Below are 15,407 nucleotides of genomic sequence, written 5' to 3'. Positions count from 1 at the left end.
CTTTAGTTTTGCGGCGCCCTCACTTGACCAACTATCAGCACATTAAGCTTACGATCTACCTACAGTTGATTTATATTGATTCGGGCGGAGTATCGAAAAAGGACCCAGGAAAGAAAATGAACTTTCTTCTACACTGTTGTCCGGTAGGTATTATAAGATGCATATACTGTAGCGGGTAACTAACACAGCTAGCTATATGCTTGCATGTGTGAACTGGTGATCATATCGTGCAGTTAGTCAGACGGTCGTCAGCCACTCTAAGCCGTATTGGGTGCAGCTTGTTACTTGTCATACACTGCTGGCTAGACTACCCCAAGAATTGTAGTGCACATGGGAAGGAGGCTTAGTTACCTGTTCAATCATCCCCTAGCTGATCAGTCATTTTGCAATACTGATTTCATACTGACTAAATTTAGATTTTTATCCGGCTGTGAAATTTGATTAGCTTAATAAGAACATAGATAGTATATACTATGTACCCGCATTATATAATATCTATGACCTAAGATGTAGGTAGTGCAGAAGACGATGGAGAACCAGTATAGTTAGCTATCACAAATCCATGCATGGAAAAACCTTTTCTACGTTGAGCATAATAGCACTTGGCTGATGCTCTACAGTACAGGAATTGGTCCTAACTGAAAATTTTGATTACTGATTATACAATAGCTATAGACTTCAAAAAAAATCTGAGAACATGTATATTTACAGGACACCATTAAATTGTGTGAATAACCAGAAAGTTTTGCAGACTGCAGCGGAACTTTGAACATAAAAAACATGAGACATTCTATTAGTATCATCAGTGTGGATTTACTAGTGAATCACTTACAAAATTACAAAGCTACAAACATCCATCCTTCACTGTTTCTTTAAACAGCACATAGCCTCTACTGAGTATGTCTGGAGTCTCAAAGCTCATCTATACTTTTGTATGTTTTCTTTCCTGGCATGCCTATTAACATGACGTATTAGCATCCTGTAAATATACGTGTTCTCAGATTCTTCAGAAGACCTCTATACATTTTTTTCATGTGAAGCACCTACTGGGCCACCTGTGCGCTGTTTATATGAGTGAGCAGAGTAGGCAGATATACAGGGCAAGTTCCTAGACTCACAGGTGAAAGTGCTGGAACTCAAAGTCTCATGCCTATCATGTGAGACATGGAAATATTAACACACCAATCGATGTTTAAAATATTTATATTACCAGAAGTACCAGAAATATATTTCCAAATTGAAGTATGCAGTTTTGTATAAACTAATCAGACATGTTCAGGCGGGAGTACATGGTGAAAGAAAGTTGTGTAAACATGTTAGGAAGTGTAGTAAGTGAACTGTGATCATCTTATAGAATCCTTACCTACATGTGTCATGTGTCTGCAGGTGCATAGATATTTATTTATCTTGAAGATTAAGAATTTACATGTACAGATAGATGAAGTTCATATATACACTTAGCAAATAGCATAGGAGATTCACACATCTCCTATAGCTCATAATCATGTGAAACAGTACATGAACAATAGAAATATTGAGTACCTAATTATGATGTCAAGCCACCTCATAAAGATCAGACTAAGCAGTACAGTAGCAAATGTTATGCATGGGCATCTCTCTCAGACATGTTTCAAGACTTAAAAGTGACTTTAGTAATTATATAGAATCCTTGTTGTGTAATACTGCTGACCAGTATAGTGGCTAACTAGATATGTACATGGTCATAATTTGTATTTCTTGTTCAAATGTTACAGTAGAAAAAAAGTAACACTGAATGAACTGTTGTAGTGATGATAATAAGTAGCATGATTGAGTGATTTGTAACTATCCCCATATTTTACAACTGCTCTAAATATAGGGAATTTTTTGTAGAAGCCTTGCAGTGAAAACTGAAGTTGTATGACTGACTGCCAGAAATGCATTTTTAGTTGAATTATAATCACTCCACCTATACTCCATATATGGTATGGCTGTACTGTAATGCTGCAATACCTGTGATGTGTTATGATTAATAGATTCTGATAAACTGTTGAGATCACTCTCAGATTTGATTTTAGGGTGTCTAGTTTACTGGATGAAATGCTCTTAGGTTATCATCATGAGTATACAGTACTGCCCAGAGGTAACATTATACTTGCAAGTAGTTGACACTCGTGTAGCCAATTTTCGACCAGTGATTTCTTTAGCATGTGTGTGTTAACCAACTCATCATGTGTAGCCACAACACACCAGCTCCCTCAGGTGACTGCTCCAGTAACCGCGTGCCTTTACACGTGATGCATTCCAGTCATGTGTCGAGTCGTGGCCTGGATTTGAGCACTCGTGAGGATTGTAATGTTACCTCTGGGCATAGTTTCTCTTGTTAGTTGCTGTATTCTTGTAGCAGCAATTAATCAGTGTCTCACTGTTAATTTTTACCATTTTTGCTTTTGTGGTGAAGTCTTAAAGCTTAACAGCTGTTAGAAGGCTATGAATGGCTTAAACACAAGCAACACGATAACCATTTTAGAGGTTTTTGTACATACAAAGGCATTGGGTGACAGTTTGAGTTGGTCATGTATGTATACTTCTTGAGTGATCAATTATTTTGGAGTGATACAGTTTAGTAATTCATTCAAAAGAAATATGGCTCATCCACATAAGAGGGGGAGGGAATAGCATTCGCCCCAAATGTCCTCATTGCTGGATCCACCTTTGCAGAAGACATAATTCTATATACCTCAAAGTACAGTACTTCTCCCCAACCTCCTACAACTTAGCCTGTTTGTGCCCCTCCATTTTATGTGTACTTATAGTGTTATGTAGCTAGACCTTGGCATCATGATTTGAAAATCTCTAGCTACAGGTTGTACAAGATTTCAAAATAATTGCAGACCATCATGGCCACGATCCTAGAGAGAAACTTTCACTTGGATAACTGAAAACCAGCTAGCTATTATATTGGTGGCATAGCTGCCATATGGACAAGGTAACCATGTACCAACTACCTCACTAAAAGTGTGCTGAATTTTACAGAAATGTAACACTGTTATCCCTATCACTTTATTGTAAGTTAACAGTTTAATAGCAATATATCAGTTAGCGAGCATATTAGGGCACACAATAATGAATTGTGCAGCCAAAGAAAACCAAAGTGTCCGGATGCTCTACAGACAAGTGTGTACTGAACAGGAACCAAGAAAATGTGCATTCTTACCTCGGTAACAGCTACACTAGAAGAGGTTGGTCACGAGTCATAGCCCTATGATGTATTACTACATGTGATTACACAACAAAATATGGCACTAGAAATTAGCATCATTATTATGAAGCCCTTTGTCACATTCACGAGAAGTATGCGCATAATGTAGCATTTGTTTAGCCACACAGAGTGTTGGACAGGTGATAGAAGGGCTCTGAGAACCATAAATTTATCAATAACATTTGCACATTAGAATACTATGAGCCGAACTTTTCTTTGATATCACAAGATGTTTGATGACGTGTGACTAACTTCCTCTACAGCTACACAGGAACAATCCATTTTTTCTGTGGAAACTCCCCTGAGGTAGGACATCTTCCATATAAATTTCAGCTACATTGGTTTAGCTGTCTTCAAGATATGCCTTCAAAGTTCATCTCAAGTTCTTCATAATTATTTTTTCTTCTACTAATTTTTCCTTTTGCAATACTTACAAAAATTACCACACTGTCTGTATACAACCTTTATTGGATTCTCTTCAAATTTGTAGAGTATAAAGAGCATATTACAGCACATTTATCTTCTAATTTGTGTACACTTTGGTAGAAGTAGTGCCAAGTTATGAGTGTTTTTCGAAATTTAGAAGTGAATTTTTTTGTCATGTCTACAGGGTAAACTACTTACAGAAATAAGTCAAAAATCAGTCTGCAGGTAGGTTTACCATTGTAACACATGTACAAAGCTTTTGTGATTTGAAAGTACTCAGAGTATAGCTAAAGAGGTATAAAGCAAAACTAAACATGAGATAGATTGAGGTACCTTGTACCCTAATAGAACGGTAACCATGAAAAGTAAAAAAAAAAAGAAGTGCAAAAACAAAAATGTGTCTGTCCAGGGTTTTCACCAGAGACCTCTGTCCAAACTCTATTTACCACTTAACCACTGCAGTCAGTTGCTCACCTCACTTAATTTTTTTCTACCTTATAAACAAAGCTGTATTTTACTACACCATGCAGAGTGGTAAAGTTTTATGATTCGTAAATCTATTCTAGAACATACTATAGTTCATTGTATTAAATGTCCACAGAAAAAAATGTACTACTACAAAAATATTATCAAATAGTCGGGCTACATAGCTACCTAACATACGTAGCAATCACGCAATCAAGTTACTCTAATACAGCAGTTGATGATAGTGCAATTTGTTGTCATGCCAACTGACTTTAGTTGCACATGTTGGTAACCTATCAAGGTGTAAACCTTCAATAATTTAATGAAAATTTGTTTAAATATCATTATAACACGAAAACCAACCATAAATGTAACAAGTGCATGCTTTTTGAGATAGCTATAAATAGATATAGCTATTGTATAAACGTATTTCAAAATAGTAATTAAAATGTACTCCTCCTGTTTACCTGTAGAAGAATAAAAAGATAGCCAAAAGCCAGCCTATGCAGTTTGGTGCTTGCATGCAAATACAATATGCATGAAATCTTATTTAAAACAATCAAGCTTCCAAAAATAGGCTAGTATATTGTGTTATCAAAGATGACAACCAAGACACTGACATAATTGCAGCTATTTCTTGGCCACCACATTTGATGTCATGCTAGCCCATTTGGAAGGGGCTGCACAGCTTGTCTGTTTTGGATTAGACACTTTTTATGTAGTTGAAAATCAAGATATTTAATGAAGCAGTCTATATAGAAAGAGGTCATGCATGCTTCTTCTGATAAATTTATTAAAACACATTCTCATTTTTTTCTCTAAATTTTCCAAATTTAAAACTCTTGGTAAACTATGCAAGAGTCAATAAAAGCTTTACCATACTAGCATTAAATGTTTGTGGTATAACACCTTCTTCCAGACCACTGTACTTGGTATCAAAATCATTCACTATTATATTAATTTTTTCAGGTTCATCATGTGATGGTGCTATTGTTTACTACAATGGTTGCTATGGAATTTGGACAAGGTTGTACTCAGATCACAACATGTGTCCCTGGTCAACCCATGATTAACTGTTCTGTTGTCACACATGACTCTAATTCAGATCCACCTATACAAATTACCTCCTATGTGTTGGAGAATATTCCTCCCAACTCTGTTATCTACTGTTTAAATGATAGTGCGTTCTTTGATACACCAGGAACTGTGACGTATGCAGCTTCATCTGATTTTACAATAAATGATGCAATAAATGCTGTTTTGTTAATAAGGTCTCCTAATAGAGAAGCTGATGATCAAATAACTGGGAGGGTAACGGCTTTTGATACACCTGATCAGAGTGAAGCTAATCTACAAGTTATCATTATAGATGTAAATGAGTTTCCCCCAGAATTTATAGCTCCAGATGTACTACAACATTCACTCAGGTTTACTGAAGGAGAGAGACCAACTAATTCTTTAGTTGGGAGAATTCAAACTTCAGATGTTGATATTGAAGATAGTGAAAGTACAGTTAGTTTCAGAATTAAAGGTAATGGTGGTGATGAGTTTAATGTCACCAGAATGACTGTTGGTCCTATCAGCTTTTCAAACCTGTTATACACTTATGATTCTCCGTTAGACAGAGAACGTATTGCATTCTATCAACTAACCATTGTGGCTGTTGATAGCATCTCTCCTGTAATGACAAGTAACCCTTCACTACAAGTCAATATCACAATTGACGACATCAATGACAATGCTCCACAGTTTATGGGTGATCATATGTTTTTTATTCCTGAGGGATTAGAAGAAGGTGTGTTTGTTGGTAATGTTTCTGCCAGTGATCCTGATGCTGGAGAAAATGCAACAATCACATATAGTATTGCCAGTTCTACTTTTGATAGGGAGTTCACTATTGATAGTACCAGTGGTATCTTACGTACTTCTTCATTCTACAAGGACCTTAGATTTGCTGACAATATGAGAAGATTGACAGTTGAAGTAATGGCTGAAGACAATGGAGTGGTCCCACTAAACAACAGATCTGTATTCACTGTTGTAGTTCAACGTCCAGTTAGATTCACAAACAACATATACATGTTTGAATTGGTAGAGAACAACAATCCTTTAGTGACAGTAGGTAATGTGAGTGCATCCTCTCCTGATCTTGTTAGTTTCTATTATCATATTGAATCACCTGGTAGTGACAAGTTTACAATTGATAGGAACACTGGAAAAATAACAGTCCAAGAAAGTTTAGACAGAGAAACTTCACCTATGGAGATGTTTATAATTGCAGCAGTGTATAGTAATCACTCTGATCTGTCATCTACTGCTATTGTACGGATTATAGTGATTGATGTAAATGACAACTCTCCATGATTTAGTTCATCAAATTACACATTTTCAGTTACTGTTGGACAAAGGGTTGCTGGCACAGTGTTTGCCAATGACAGTGACTCTGGTGTTAATTCCAACATTACATTTTCCACTCCAACAACTGGTACTCCACTAAGTGTTCGTAATATTGGTAACAATGAGGCAGAAATTGTCATTGAAGAAGATGAGACTGGACAATTTGGAATTGCAGTTATTGCAACTGATGGTGGTGGAAAGATAGCTTCAACTTCAGTAGAAGTGAGAATTAACCCAGCATCATCAAGTAGTGACTCTACTATAAATACACCAGTTGTTGTAGTTGCTGTTATTGTCTGTGTTGTATTTCTTATTACTACAGTAATTCTGTTAGTTGTGACCGCCTATTATTGTACTGGCAAATGTAACAAAGCACATTTTCAATTTGTTTAGATTTCCAAGTTGTATAGCTGTTTGTTTGGTATAGTTGTATGTTGTGTGTAATTTTTGTGGGGAAGCACCCTGTACAGGCTTATGCCTTTTGTGTGACCCCTGTCATTGACAAAAATTAAGTGTATACTGTACCTCAGTCCTTGTGTGTGTATGTGTGTACCACTATACAGTTAAATGTATATCGTTGATGTCCTGATATAGCCATCAACCAATTTGTAAGGTCTGTAATTCTCATACTAGTACAAGCATATGTACACACTGAATAATGGGACATTGAAATATACAGGATCAACATATGTACATTTTGTTTGTTCATGCATGCTCATACAATATAATTATGATCACCGTTCATGTAATTTATACATCAACTTTTGAATGGCTAATGAGTGAGCAAATTATAGATGCTTTCATTGGTAAATCAGCTGCCACCTCTGTAAGGATTAGACTGCAGTGCATGGAACATGACAAGTTACTAGAGTTCAATTCTCTGAAGCTATACATAACAAAGATGGATCCTGTACATACCATAATTATGCTGTTGCACTTTCTTCATATAATTTTGTAGCCAATCAGCATGAGTTATAGATGTTGTTCATACATGTTTGCATGATGTAAACACCCATTAGTCTGGTAGAATAAATGTCTTTTTTGGCTGAACCTTGCAATATGGTCTATAGTTTATTTTATGCCACAAAATATTTCTCCATACTATGGACTACTCAAAACCACCTGCTGGACCTCCGTCAGCATTAGGCAATTTCGGATATTAACTCAGGAAATTCTAGTATTTTGGTCATTCCATGCTAAATTATCAAAGAAATTAAAGTGTTAACCCACTTTTTTCAAATTTCATCAAAATTGGCACAAAGACAGTGGCAACATGAGTCAAAGTTATACACCAAGTTTCATTTGCTTTCTTTGATCACATTCCGTGTTATGCCCGTTTGCTTTACTGGTATTTTACTGCATTTATGATTGTGCAATACTTCTAATATTCAACTATACAATGAAACCTGTCCAACTGGATCACTGTAAAATAAGGTCACCTGATTTAAACTGACCATTGTAACAGTTTCCTAATTGTGTCGTTTGTGTACACAGTGACTTTAACATGTTTAATGCAACTTAATAAGGCAGGCCTAGCAGAGGTGACTGGAATAAACAAATTCACTATTACTTTTATGCTGAGTGATTAAGTTAAATTAATGTAATCTCATTAATGAAATGGTTTTAGATATAAGTAAATTGTTTATGTTCTGTTTTCAACATCAGCTTGGCTTTCTGCCTTGAATAGAACACATTTAAAGTAGTAAATGATGGGATCCATGCCAAAATAGCCAAGCTGCAGAATCCATGCCAAAATAGCCAAGCTGCAGACAGAATAACCAAACTGTGAGTAAATCACCAAGAAATTGCTCCAATAATTAAAATTTCAGCTAGACTAATACTTTTTACTTTTAGTTTATAGGTAACTCTGAATGATACAGTTGTAGTACCACTACACCCTTTGCATAGCTCAACTGTTATGGATTTGTTGTAACTAAGCACTGTCCCTGTCTACCACTGCATTTCATAGAACACTGGCTGTATTATGTAGGTACATGTGCACATTCAGTATGCACTATTATGAATTATTTGTAAAACCAAATTTGTACCACATATGTGTGCCACACAAATACATATGGCAGGCTTAACTTATTTCAAATCTAAATTATGTTACGAATCATTAAAGTGGTAAAATTTGGTGTGTGTAAGACCTTTCTTGCAAATTTGGTCACAAAATGGCTGATACATTGAGCACTTTTATATCATTGAAAGTTCTCTCTTGCATGCCAAATTGTAAGGTTACTCATGCAAGAGGAGCAGCATGCAAGTGTAGAATAGCATACCTTACAGAATTTGATTTGATGGCCATTTCTGTGAAAATAACAAAAGGTACAGACAGAAGTGATTGCATGAGCAGAAGTGAGTGAGAACAGACATAACTTCAGTACAAAGGGCATGTCATGATCTACTTACTGTACATAAAAAATATCGATTAAGAGGTAGCACACAACCATACATACATGTCTGTGTATCCTATATAAAATATAGCTATAGAGGCTCTCACAACACTATATATTCTGGGCACCTTAAGACTCCACTATACTGTTCTTATTGCAAAGTTGTCTTGATCTCAGAGGCTTCAGAATAGTATTGTGAGAGCGTCTAGCTATACTCTAGCTATATAAATATAGCTAGACACTCTCACAATACTATTCCGAGATCCCACTGTACTGTTTTATATTGGAAAGTTCTCCTGATCTCGGAGGCTTAATTGTATGTGTGTGTTTATACAAATGGGACCTTAGGTTATCACGGTGTCCACATTTCAGGGTATATAGGGGTACAAGATGCAGCTACTGTACTGTATGGATACCACATATGATGCCCCAAATAAGGCATAACTTCCATTATTCCTTAAAATAAGTTAAGTGAGCTAGATGATAGTGGAACAGGTGTAACGAATCTAAACACCAGGCAGTAAATAAGCATAGATGAAGAACACACACTGTATAGTGAGTGCTTTGTGACATACTCTGCAAGTATATAGCAAGTACTAGTTATTAAGCTTACATTTGATGATCTACATACATGTATATTAACTTCTTTATGTATAAAACTCAAATTCTATCTTTAGCACCAATGTTATGGAACATTTTGCAATACTGCACCTGATAAATTGTTTGCACTTCATGGACTTGTAGAAAGGGTGTATTAACTGAGCTTTTCCACACCAGTAAAACCAAAACAAGGCAAATCATTATCACCGAGACACTTGATTCTATCATAATGATGTAGAAGCATTCAACAGGAAAAGGCCAGAATCAAATTTCCTACCAGAAAACTGTGTTTGTTCTCTCAAGTCTAAAAGTAATGATGACCATTATAGTATAGCTTAATCTGAAACAAACTTTTTTTTTTAATAAGCAAACTAAAAAAAGTCAAAAGAGCAAATGTGACCGGGCCTGTGAATATAGGGCATGTGAGCACGTAATAATTTTCAAACTTTAATCGCCCATAACATTATGAACCAATGTGCTATAGCTTTGAAAATTTAAGCAGGTATTAGGCAATTGATTAGCTTTATAAAGCAATTAAGTAGCAGAATACAAATATTTTACTCCAATACTGAGATACATCCTGTTGTGTGACAGTGTAGTTTGTGCCTACAGGGCCTATGACAGTTATTGAGACATACGTAACTATGGTATGCATAATGATGCCTTCAGGAGTTTATGGGACTATTTAATTATTCAGTTTTTTTTCTGACATTAATTGTAATACCTCAGATTTGTTAAATGGTCAGGTTGTCAAACAATTTTGAGTAAAACTGAAACCCACAGAAGCTATTTTGTGAAATTTGTATGGTTGCTATGCAGTTAATTAAACTTTGGTTGCTATGGCGAAATGCCCAAGGCTGACACCTGTCTAGCAGGTGGAATCATAGATACTAGACTTATAATAGGGATTGGCAACGCACTATAAAATTATTGTTTTCGTAAATCAATGCGCGTTTCGCTGTTTCGCTGGTGAAGTAGAAAATGGTGGAGCCTGTGGGTGGCTGGCTCTCGAGCAGGCGTGCAGTGCACGTATTCTTCGTGCGTTAAAGCTGAAGTTATGGCTATATGAAGTACATTGGATGGGTAAGTTTCTTATTTGTGTGTTTTAGCGCGCTGTCATTTTGTTGTTTACTGTGGAGTTCAACGCTATTTACCGTTGTGTAGTTTTTTTGAAGTGACACAACGTTCCTAAACGATGTTAACATTTCCCATGCTCGAATTTTGACCTTGGAAGTGTTAATGGATCAAAATTTCTAACAATAGGGGCGTTGTTCGAGGGGGAATGCTTATTTACAGGGCATTTCAGAGCGATATTTGTACAAGTTTGTGTAGTTTTACTGAGCTTCGTGAAGTACTGGCTGAAGAATTTCCATGGTTCAGTACAAATGTTTACTTTGGAGAATGTGACTCCATATCTAGTTTACAAATCCTTCCTGTTACTTTCGTGTAGGCAGAGTTTAAAATGAGCAACAGAAAATTTCACATGTATAGTCTTGGCATCAAAACTATGACGAAAGGAGAGAAATTACAAGAAATTCGAAGTTGGAAGACCACCTAAGAACCAGAGGGAAGAATATTACAGATAATGATCTAGTGTGTGCTCTTTAGCAAAGGTCTCAAACTGGGTTTTTGGAATTACGTTGATGCTATTGCTGAAAGCTTTGCTTTAATGTGTGTGTGTGTGGCTGCTATACTGTTACCAAAAGCTTTGCTTGTGTGTGTGTGTGTGTGTGTGTGTGTGTGTGTGTGTGTGTGTGTGTGTGTGTGTGTGTGTGTGTGTGTGTGTGTGTGTGTGTGTGTGTGTGTGTGTGTGTGTGTGTGTGTGTGTGTGTGTGTGTGTGTGTGTGTGTGTGTGTGTGTGTGTGTGTGTGTGTGTGTGTGTGTGTGTGTGTGTGTGACTTTGTAGTACAAAAGTGTGTTTGTGTGTGTGTGCTGCATTACCAACACATAGGGGTGCAATGAATGACATGTTTTTCGAACTTGTTTCAAACAAATTATTCTCTTCACGAATATAATTATGTACATAATAATATGACTTTTACCAACTACCTCAGTAAACAATTTAATGAAATTGCATATTGCACAAAGGTATGTATCTAATTTCTTTTGTTATTAGTCTTACATGCCAGACATTTTGTTTGGGGACTGCAAGTAAATCACCTGGTCACTGTTCTCCATATTCCATGACCACAGCTGGAGTGTTGACAGGGCTAACTCTACACATTGTATACCTGTAAATCAGGAAAAATTTGACTCTACATATTTTCGTCTATTAAAATTTCGACGCTATATATTTTCGTCGCTTGCATGATCAACGAATTTTTTTGACGGAATAACTAGGTATACGTTAATATGTGTATGAGCAAATTGTCCATATAATAGTTTAAAATAATTCGTCATTTTAATTTTCCTCGATACAGCCAGCGACGAAAATATTTTGACGACAAATTTTTCCTGATTTACAGTAGTTCACCTTCTTTGCACAGCAAATGATTGAATGTAGATTACAGCCTCTTTTTTTTTGCTGAACTTTGAAAGTACTGTGGGCTTAGTTCTTGACTTCCCCAATACACAGTTGAATTACGCATATGTAAATTTATCACTTTTAGTGCAAAAAAATATGATGACATTGTATTGGGAAAACAACAGTGACTAGGAGTCTTTCTTGCTGCCCACATAAAATGTCTGGCAGGAGAAATTACTCTGGTGTAATGATTCACAGGGTTCTGCCCACACTGGTTGGCAGTGGTTCAAAGCGACCAGTACCCTCTTAAATCCGACCAGTACAATTCTTACACACATCACTGATACACATGCAATATACCCTAATATATCAGTTCATGTTAACTTTAGGACTCAGGAATTTCTGGGCAGAACCCTGAATTATGATTTATTTGTGGTATGTTTATGTAGTAGTCTTAATTTGATTTTTGATTGATTGTAATGCTAGGTAAGCTGTTAACATCTGAGTGAGCAGTTGCAGAACCAACAGACCTGCTAGCAGACTAGATTGAGTCTGAAGTATAACACAAGACAAGCTGCAACAGGCCCATGCAAGAGTAGAGCAAGAACCAACCTCCTAGTCGGATTTGCAATGTTTACATCAAGTAGTTTCAAATGACATTTAAATAATAGCCTGGCAAGGTGTTATTTGTAACTGAGTTGTGTGGCACATGAATCAATGTTGTATAGGGTGTATAAACTGTGCTATGTTTGATCCTGTGTGACAGTACTGCCTCATGGATACGGGATGTCCCTCATTGTTGAGACTAAGGATGATGCTTCACTGACTTCACATTCAGTTTACAATCTGGTGTACATAATACAGTAGGTCTTACTCCTACTCAAGTCCAGGAGCTGTAAAAGGAGGGGCACACCCAGTCCGCTACAGTATCTCATTTGAACTTGATAATGGTCTAAGCTGATGGAGTGTAATCATCAATGCCGACTTCAAAAGTTCAGATATACTCTAATAAAGCAGTCAATAACTCTAATAGAACAGTCAGTGCGGCCTTGAAGTAAGGTTCTGTACAGGTAAGCCAGAGAGAGATGTGAGATTGTCCTATAGTTAAATTCGTGCTTTAGCAGATTAGCTACAGCTTCTCGGCATACTTTTGTCCAGATACAATGTGGGAGAGGGAAAATTCTTCCGTCCCTGATCCGCCATTAGAAAGATGGGAAGAAAGTTATTAAAGCTGCTTAACTCTCATCTATTAGTCTAGTCTTTTCACTGTCGCAATGCGAGAGATAAATGCGCAACTGAGCCTTCACTGCACAAAGACGCAAGGCAGGTCACAGTTTCACTTCCTTACTGAAATTCCATTACGCATGCTAGCAAGAATCCTTAACGGAGCTACGTACTTTTACAGATTAAATCTTCGTGGAAACACGTGAAACATTCTCAGAAGTATACGAGGTATGGGGTAGTATAGGTCAGCTGGTAGTGACTTAAAATTTCCTAACAGTATTACGGGAAAGCGAAACGCGGATTATTTCCGTTTACGCCTCCGTTGCCAATCCCTATTATAAGTCTAGTATCTATGGTGGAATATTGTTTGAGGTATACAGGACAATCCAAAAGTGCATTAAAATAATTTATACTATAGACCATTTTGCAAACTTCACCCTGCTGTCTGCCAGACTACATGCCATTTGTTTCTGTACTGAATTACAATGCCTTGATGTGTCCAATTTATACAAAATATCGTCACACTGTGTATGTTTATGTGCTGCATCTACATTTCTGTGTATAATTACAGAAATATAGATATCACAGAGGTGGAAGATGATTTACCAATGGAAGCATCTTTAATTTTGTTTACCCATTAGCCATTCTAAAGTTGATGTATAAAGTACATGAACAGTGATCATATAGTGTATAAGCCATGAACAAACAAAATGTACATATTTGAACTACTGTTGATGATGTGTATTCCAATGTCCCATTATTCAGTGTTATATGCTTGTACTAGTATGAGACAGCGTTGAAACCGGGTCGGGTCATCCGGGTCACATTTTCTCCGGGTCTGACCCGGTTTCCAATTTATCCGGATCTGACCCGGATTGGATCACGTGAGAAACGAAATTGTTCGTTTGACCATAGATACTAGCATAGATAATAGAGTAAAGGGATAGGAAACGCAAGCAATTTCCGGTTTGATTTCCGTTACGCGTGACTTGAAAGGACAAGACAGTTTTGTGAGAATTAGTGTTCTAAGCAGCGTAAATAGTAATCCAACAGACTACAGTAAGTATTTAGGCCTATGTGAGAGATTTTGGCGAGAGAATTCAGACCGTAGATTTTGTAACAAAGCGTATCGCATTAACCGTGATTGTTACACGCTGTCACACTTTCGCTCATCGTACCTACATGCCTCGTCCATACCGCTTCTTTTATAGCCGGTTCCACTTTCGAATCTTGTGGTAAGCTAGGCGTGTCACCAACACAGTCTTTTAGCGTTGCGTTGTACTGCAAGGTGGTTAAAACTTTTGGTTAAAAATGGAAGATACTTAGTCGTTTCTTCAAGCAACAGTTCCTGTTTTGCTCCGATATTTCCTCTGGTTCCCTCTGTTAAATGGTAAGAAATAGGTTTATCACAGTTAAAAGGATAGAATATATTTACGAAGAAAGTAAAGTGGTTTAAAGTAATTTTTGGGCCGTTTTTTTCACTTTCAATCTCCTTTAATTTTGCGTATAACTTCCTTGAGGGTCGGTACCATCCTATTTCCCTCGATTACTTACTTGAGTTCACTGTAGCGAAGTTTCACAGTCGTTGGTTACAAAATTCTGTCGTTACAACAATTTGTTTATCTTTGATACAAGCGCAGCAAGCGTAACGAGTATGTTCGTGACGTACTACACGGAATTCCAATAGAAATGTACGTATTTTGTGACGTCACGTTATTGCGTTTCCTATCCCTTTACTCTATTATCTATGATACTAGACAGTCTAGTATCTATGGTTTGACGACGTGAAACTTATAAACGCTATCGCGTAGCTCTTTCGTGAGCCACGCCCACTTATCGCATTACCAACATACGCTCAGCCACGCTCATTTGTTTCGTAAGTGTAGTATGTAGCACGAAATCGAGGGTATCTATGGTGAGGGGTAGCTATTGTCAGTAGGTGAAGACCCCCCTTTTTTTTTCTTTGGTCTTCAACCTACAGCTAGGCTGAAGTTACAATATTTACTCAACACGAATCGAACGCTCAAAATGTAGACTTGTTCGCTCGCTCGAGACTAGCCGAAACACGTCTCGGCTTTAATTAATCCGGGTCACATCCAGACCGGATTGCTATCCGGGTCAGTGGGTCATCCGGGTCAGCAGTACTGAGTGACCAGTGACCCGGTTTCAACGTTGGTATGAGAATTACAGACCT

The 15,407-nt window shown here is 37.1% G+C and overlaps 1 protein-coding gene and 1 long non-coding RNA gene across 2 annotated transcripts in view; one reads left to right on the top strand and one right to left on the bottom strand.

The window, feature by feature from the left end:
• Nucleotides 1-14,957, bottom strand: part of LOC136238188 (uncharacterized) — an 84,442-nt gene extending 69,485 nt beyond the window's left edge. The window contains exon 1 of the long non-coding RNA XR_010692843.1: nt 14,768-14,957. This is a non-coding gene — a long non-coding RNA (uncharacterized lncRNA). The remainder of the gene's footprint in view (nt 1-14,767) is intronic.
• On the top strand, nt 62-7,290 carry LOC136238181 (cadherin-18-like). The gene is made up of 2 exons (XM_066028529.1): nt 62-143; nt 5,102-7,290. Exons 1-2 carry the CDS (start codon nt 117-119, stop codon nt 6,494-6,496), a joined length of 1,422 nt encoding a protein of 473 aa, XP_065884601.1. The 5' UTR covers nt 62-116; the 3' UTR covers nt 6,497-7,290.
• Nucleotides 14,958-15,407: the final 450 nt, after the last annotated feature.

The sequence above is a fragment of the Dysidea avara genome, chromosome 11 (genome assembly GCF_963678975.1).
Source record: "Dysidea avara chromosome 11, odDysAvar1.4, whole genome shotgun sequence".
In the NCBI taxonomy this organism is placed as follows: domain Eukaryota; kingdom Metazoa; phylum Porifera; class Demospongiae; order Dictyoceratida; family Dysideidae; genus Dysidea; species Dysidea avara.
The sequence above is the reverse complement of the archived record's forward strand: the minus strand, read 5'-3'. Positions and strand labels throughout refer to the sequence as shown.

Bases quoted from the DNA above. Each gene is read 5' to 3' on its own strand.
- LOC136238181 (XM_066028529.1), top strand. From the start codon at position 117: ATGAACTTTCTTCTACACTGTTGTCCG. The intron at 144-5,101 runs GTAGGTATTATA...TAATTTTTTCAG, and splicing joins TTCTTCTACACTGTTGTCCG to GTTCATCATGTGATGGTGCT.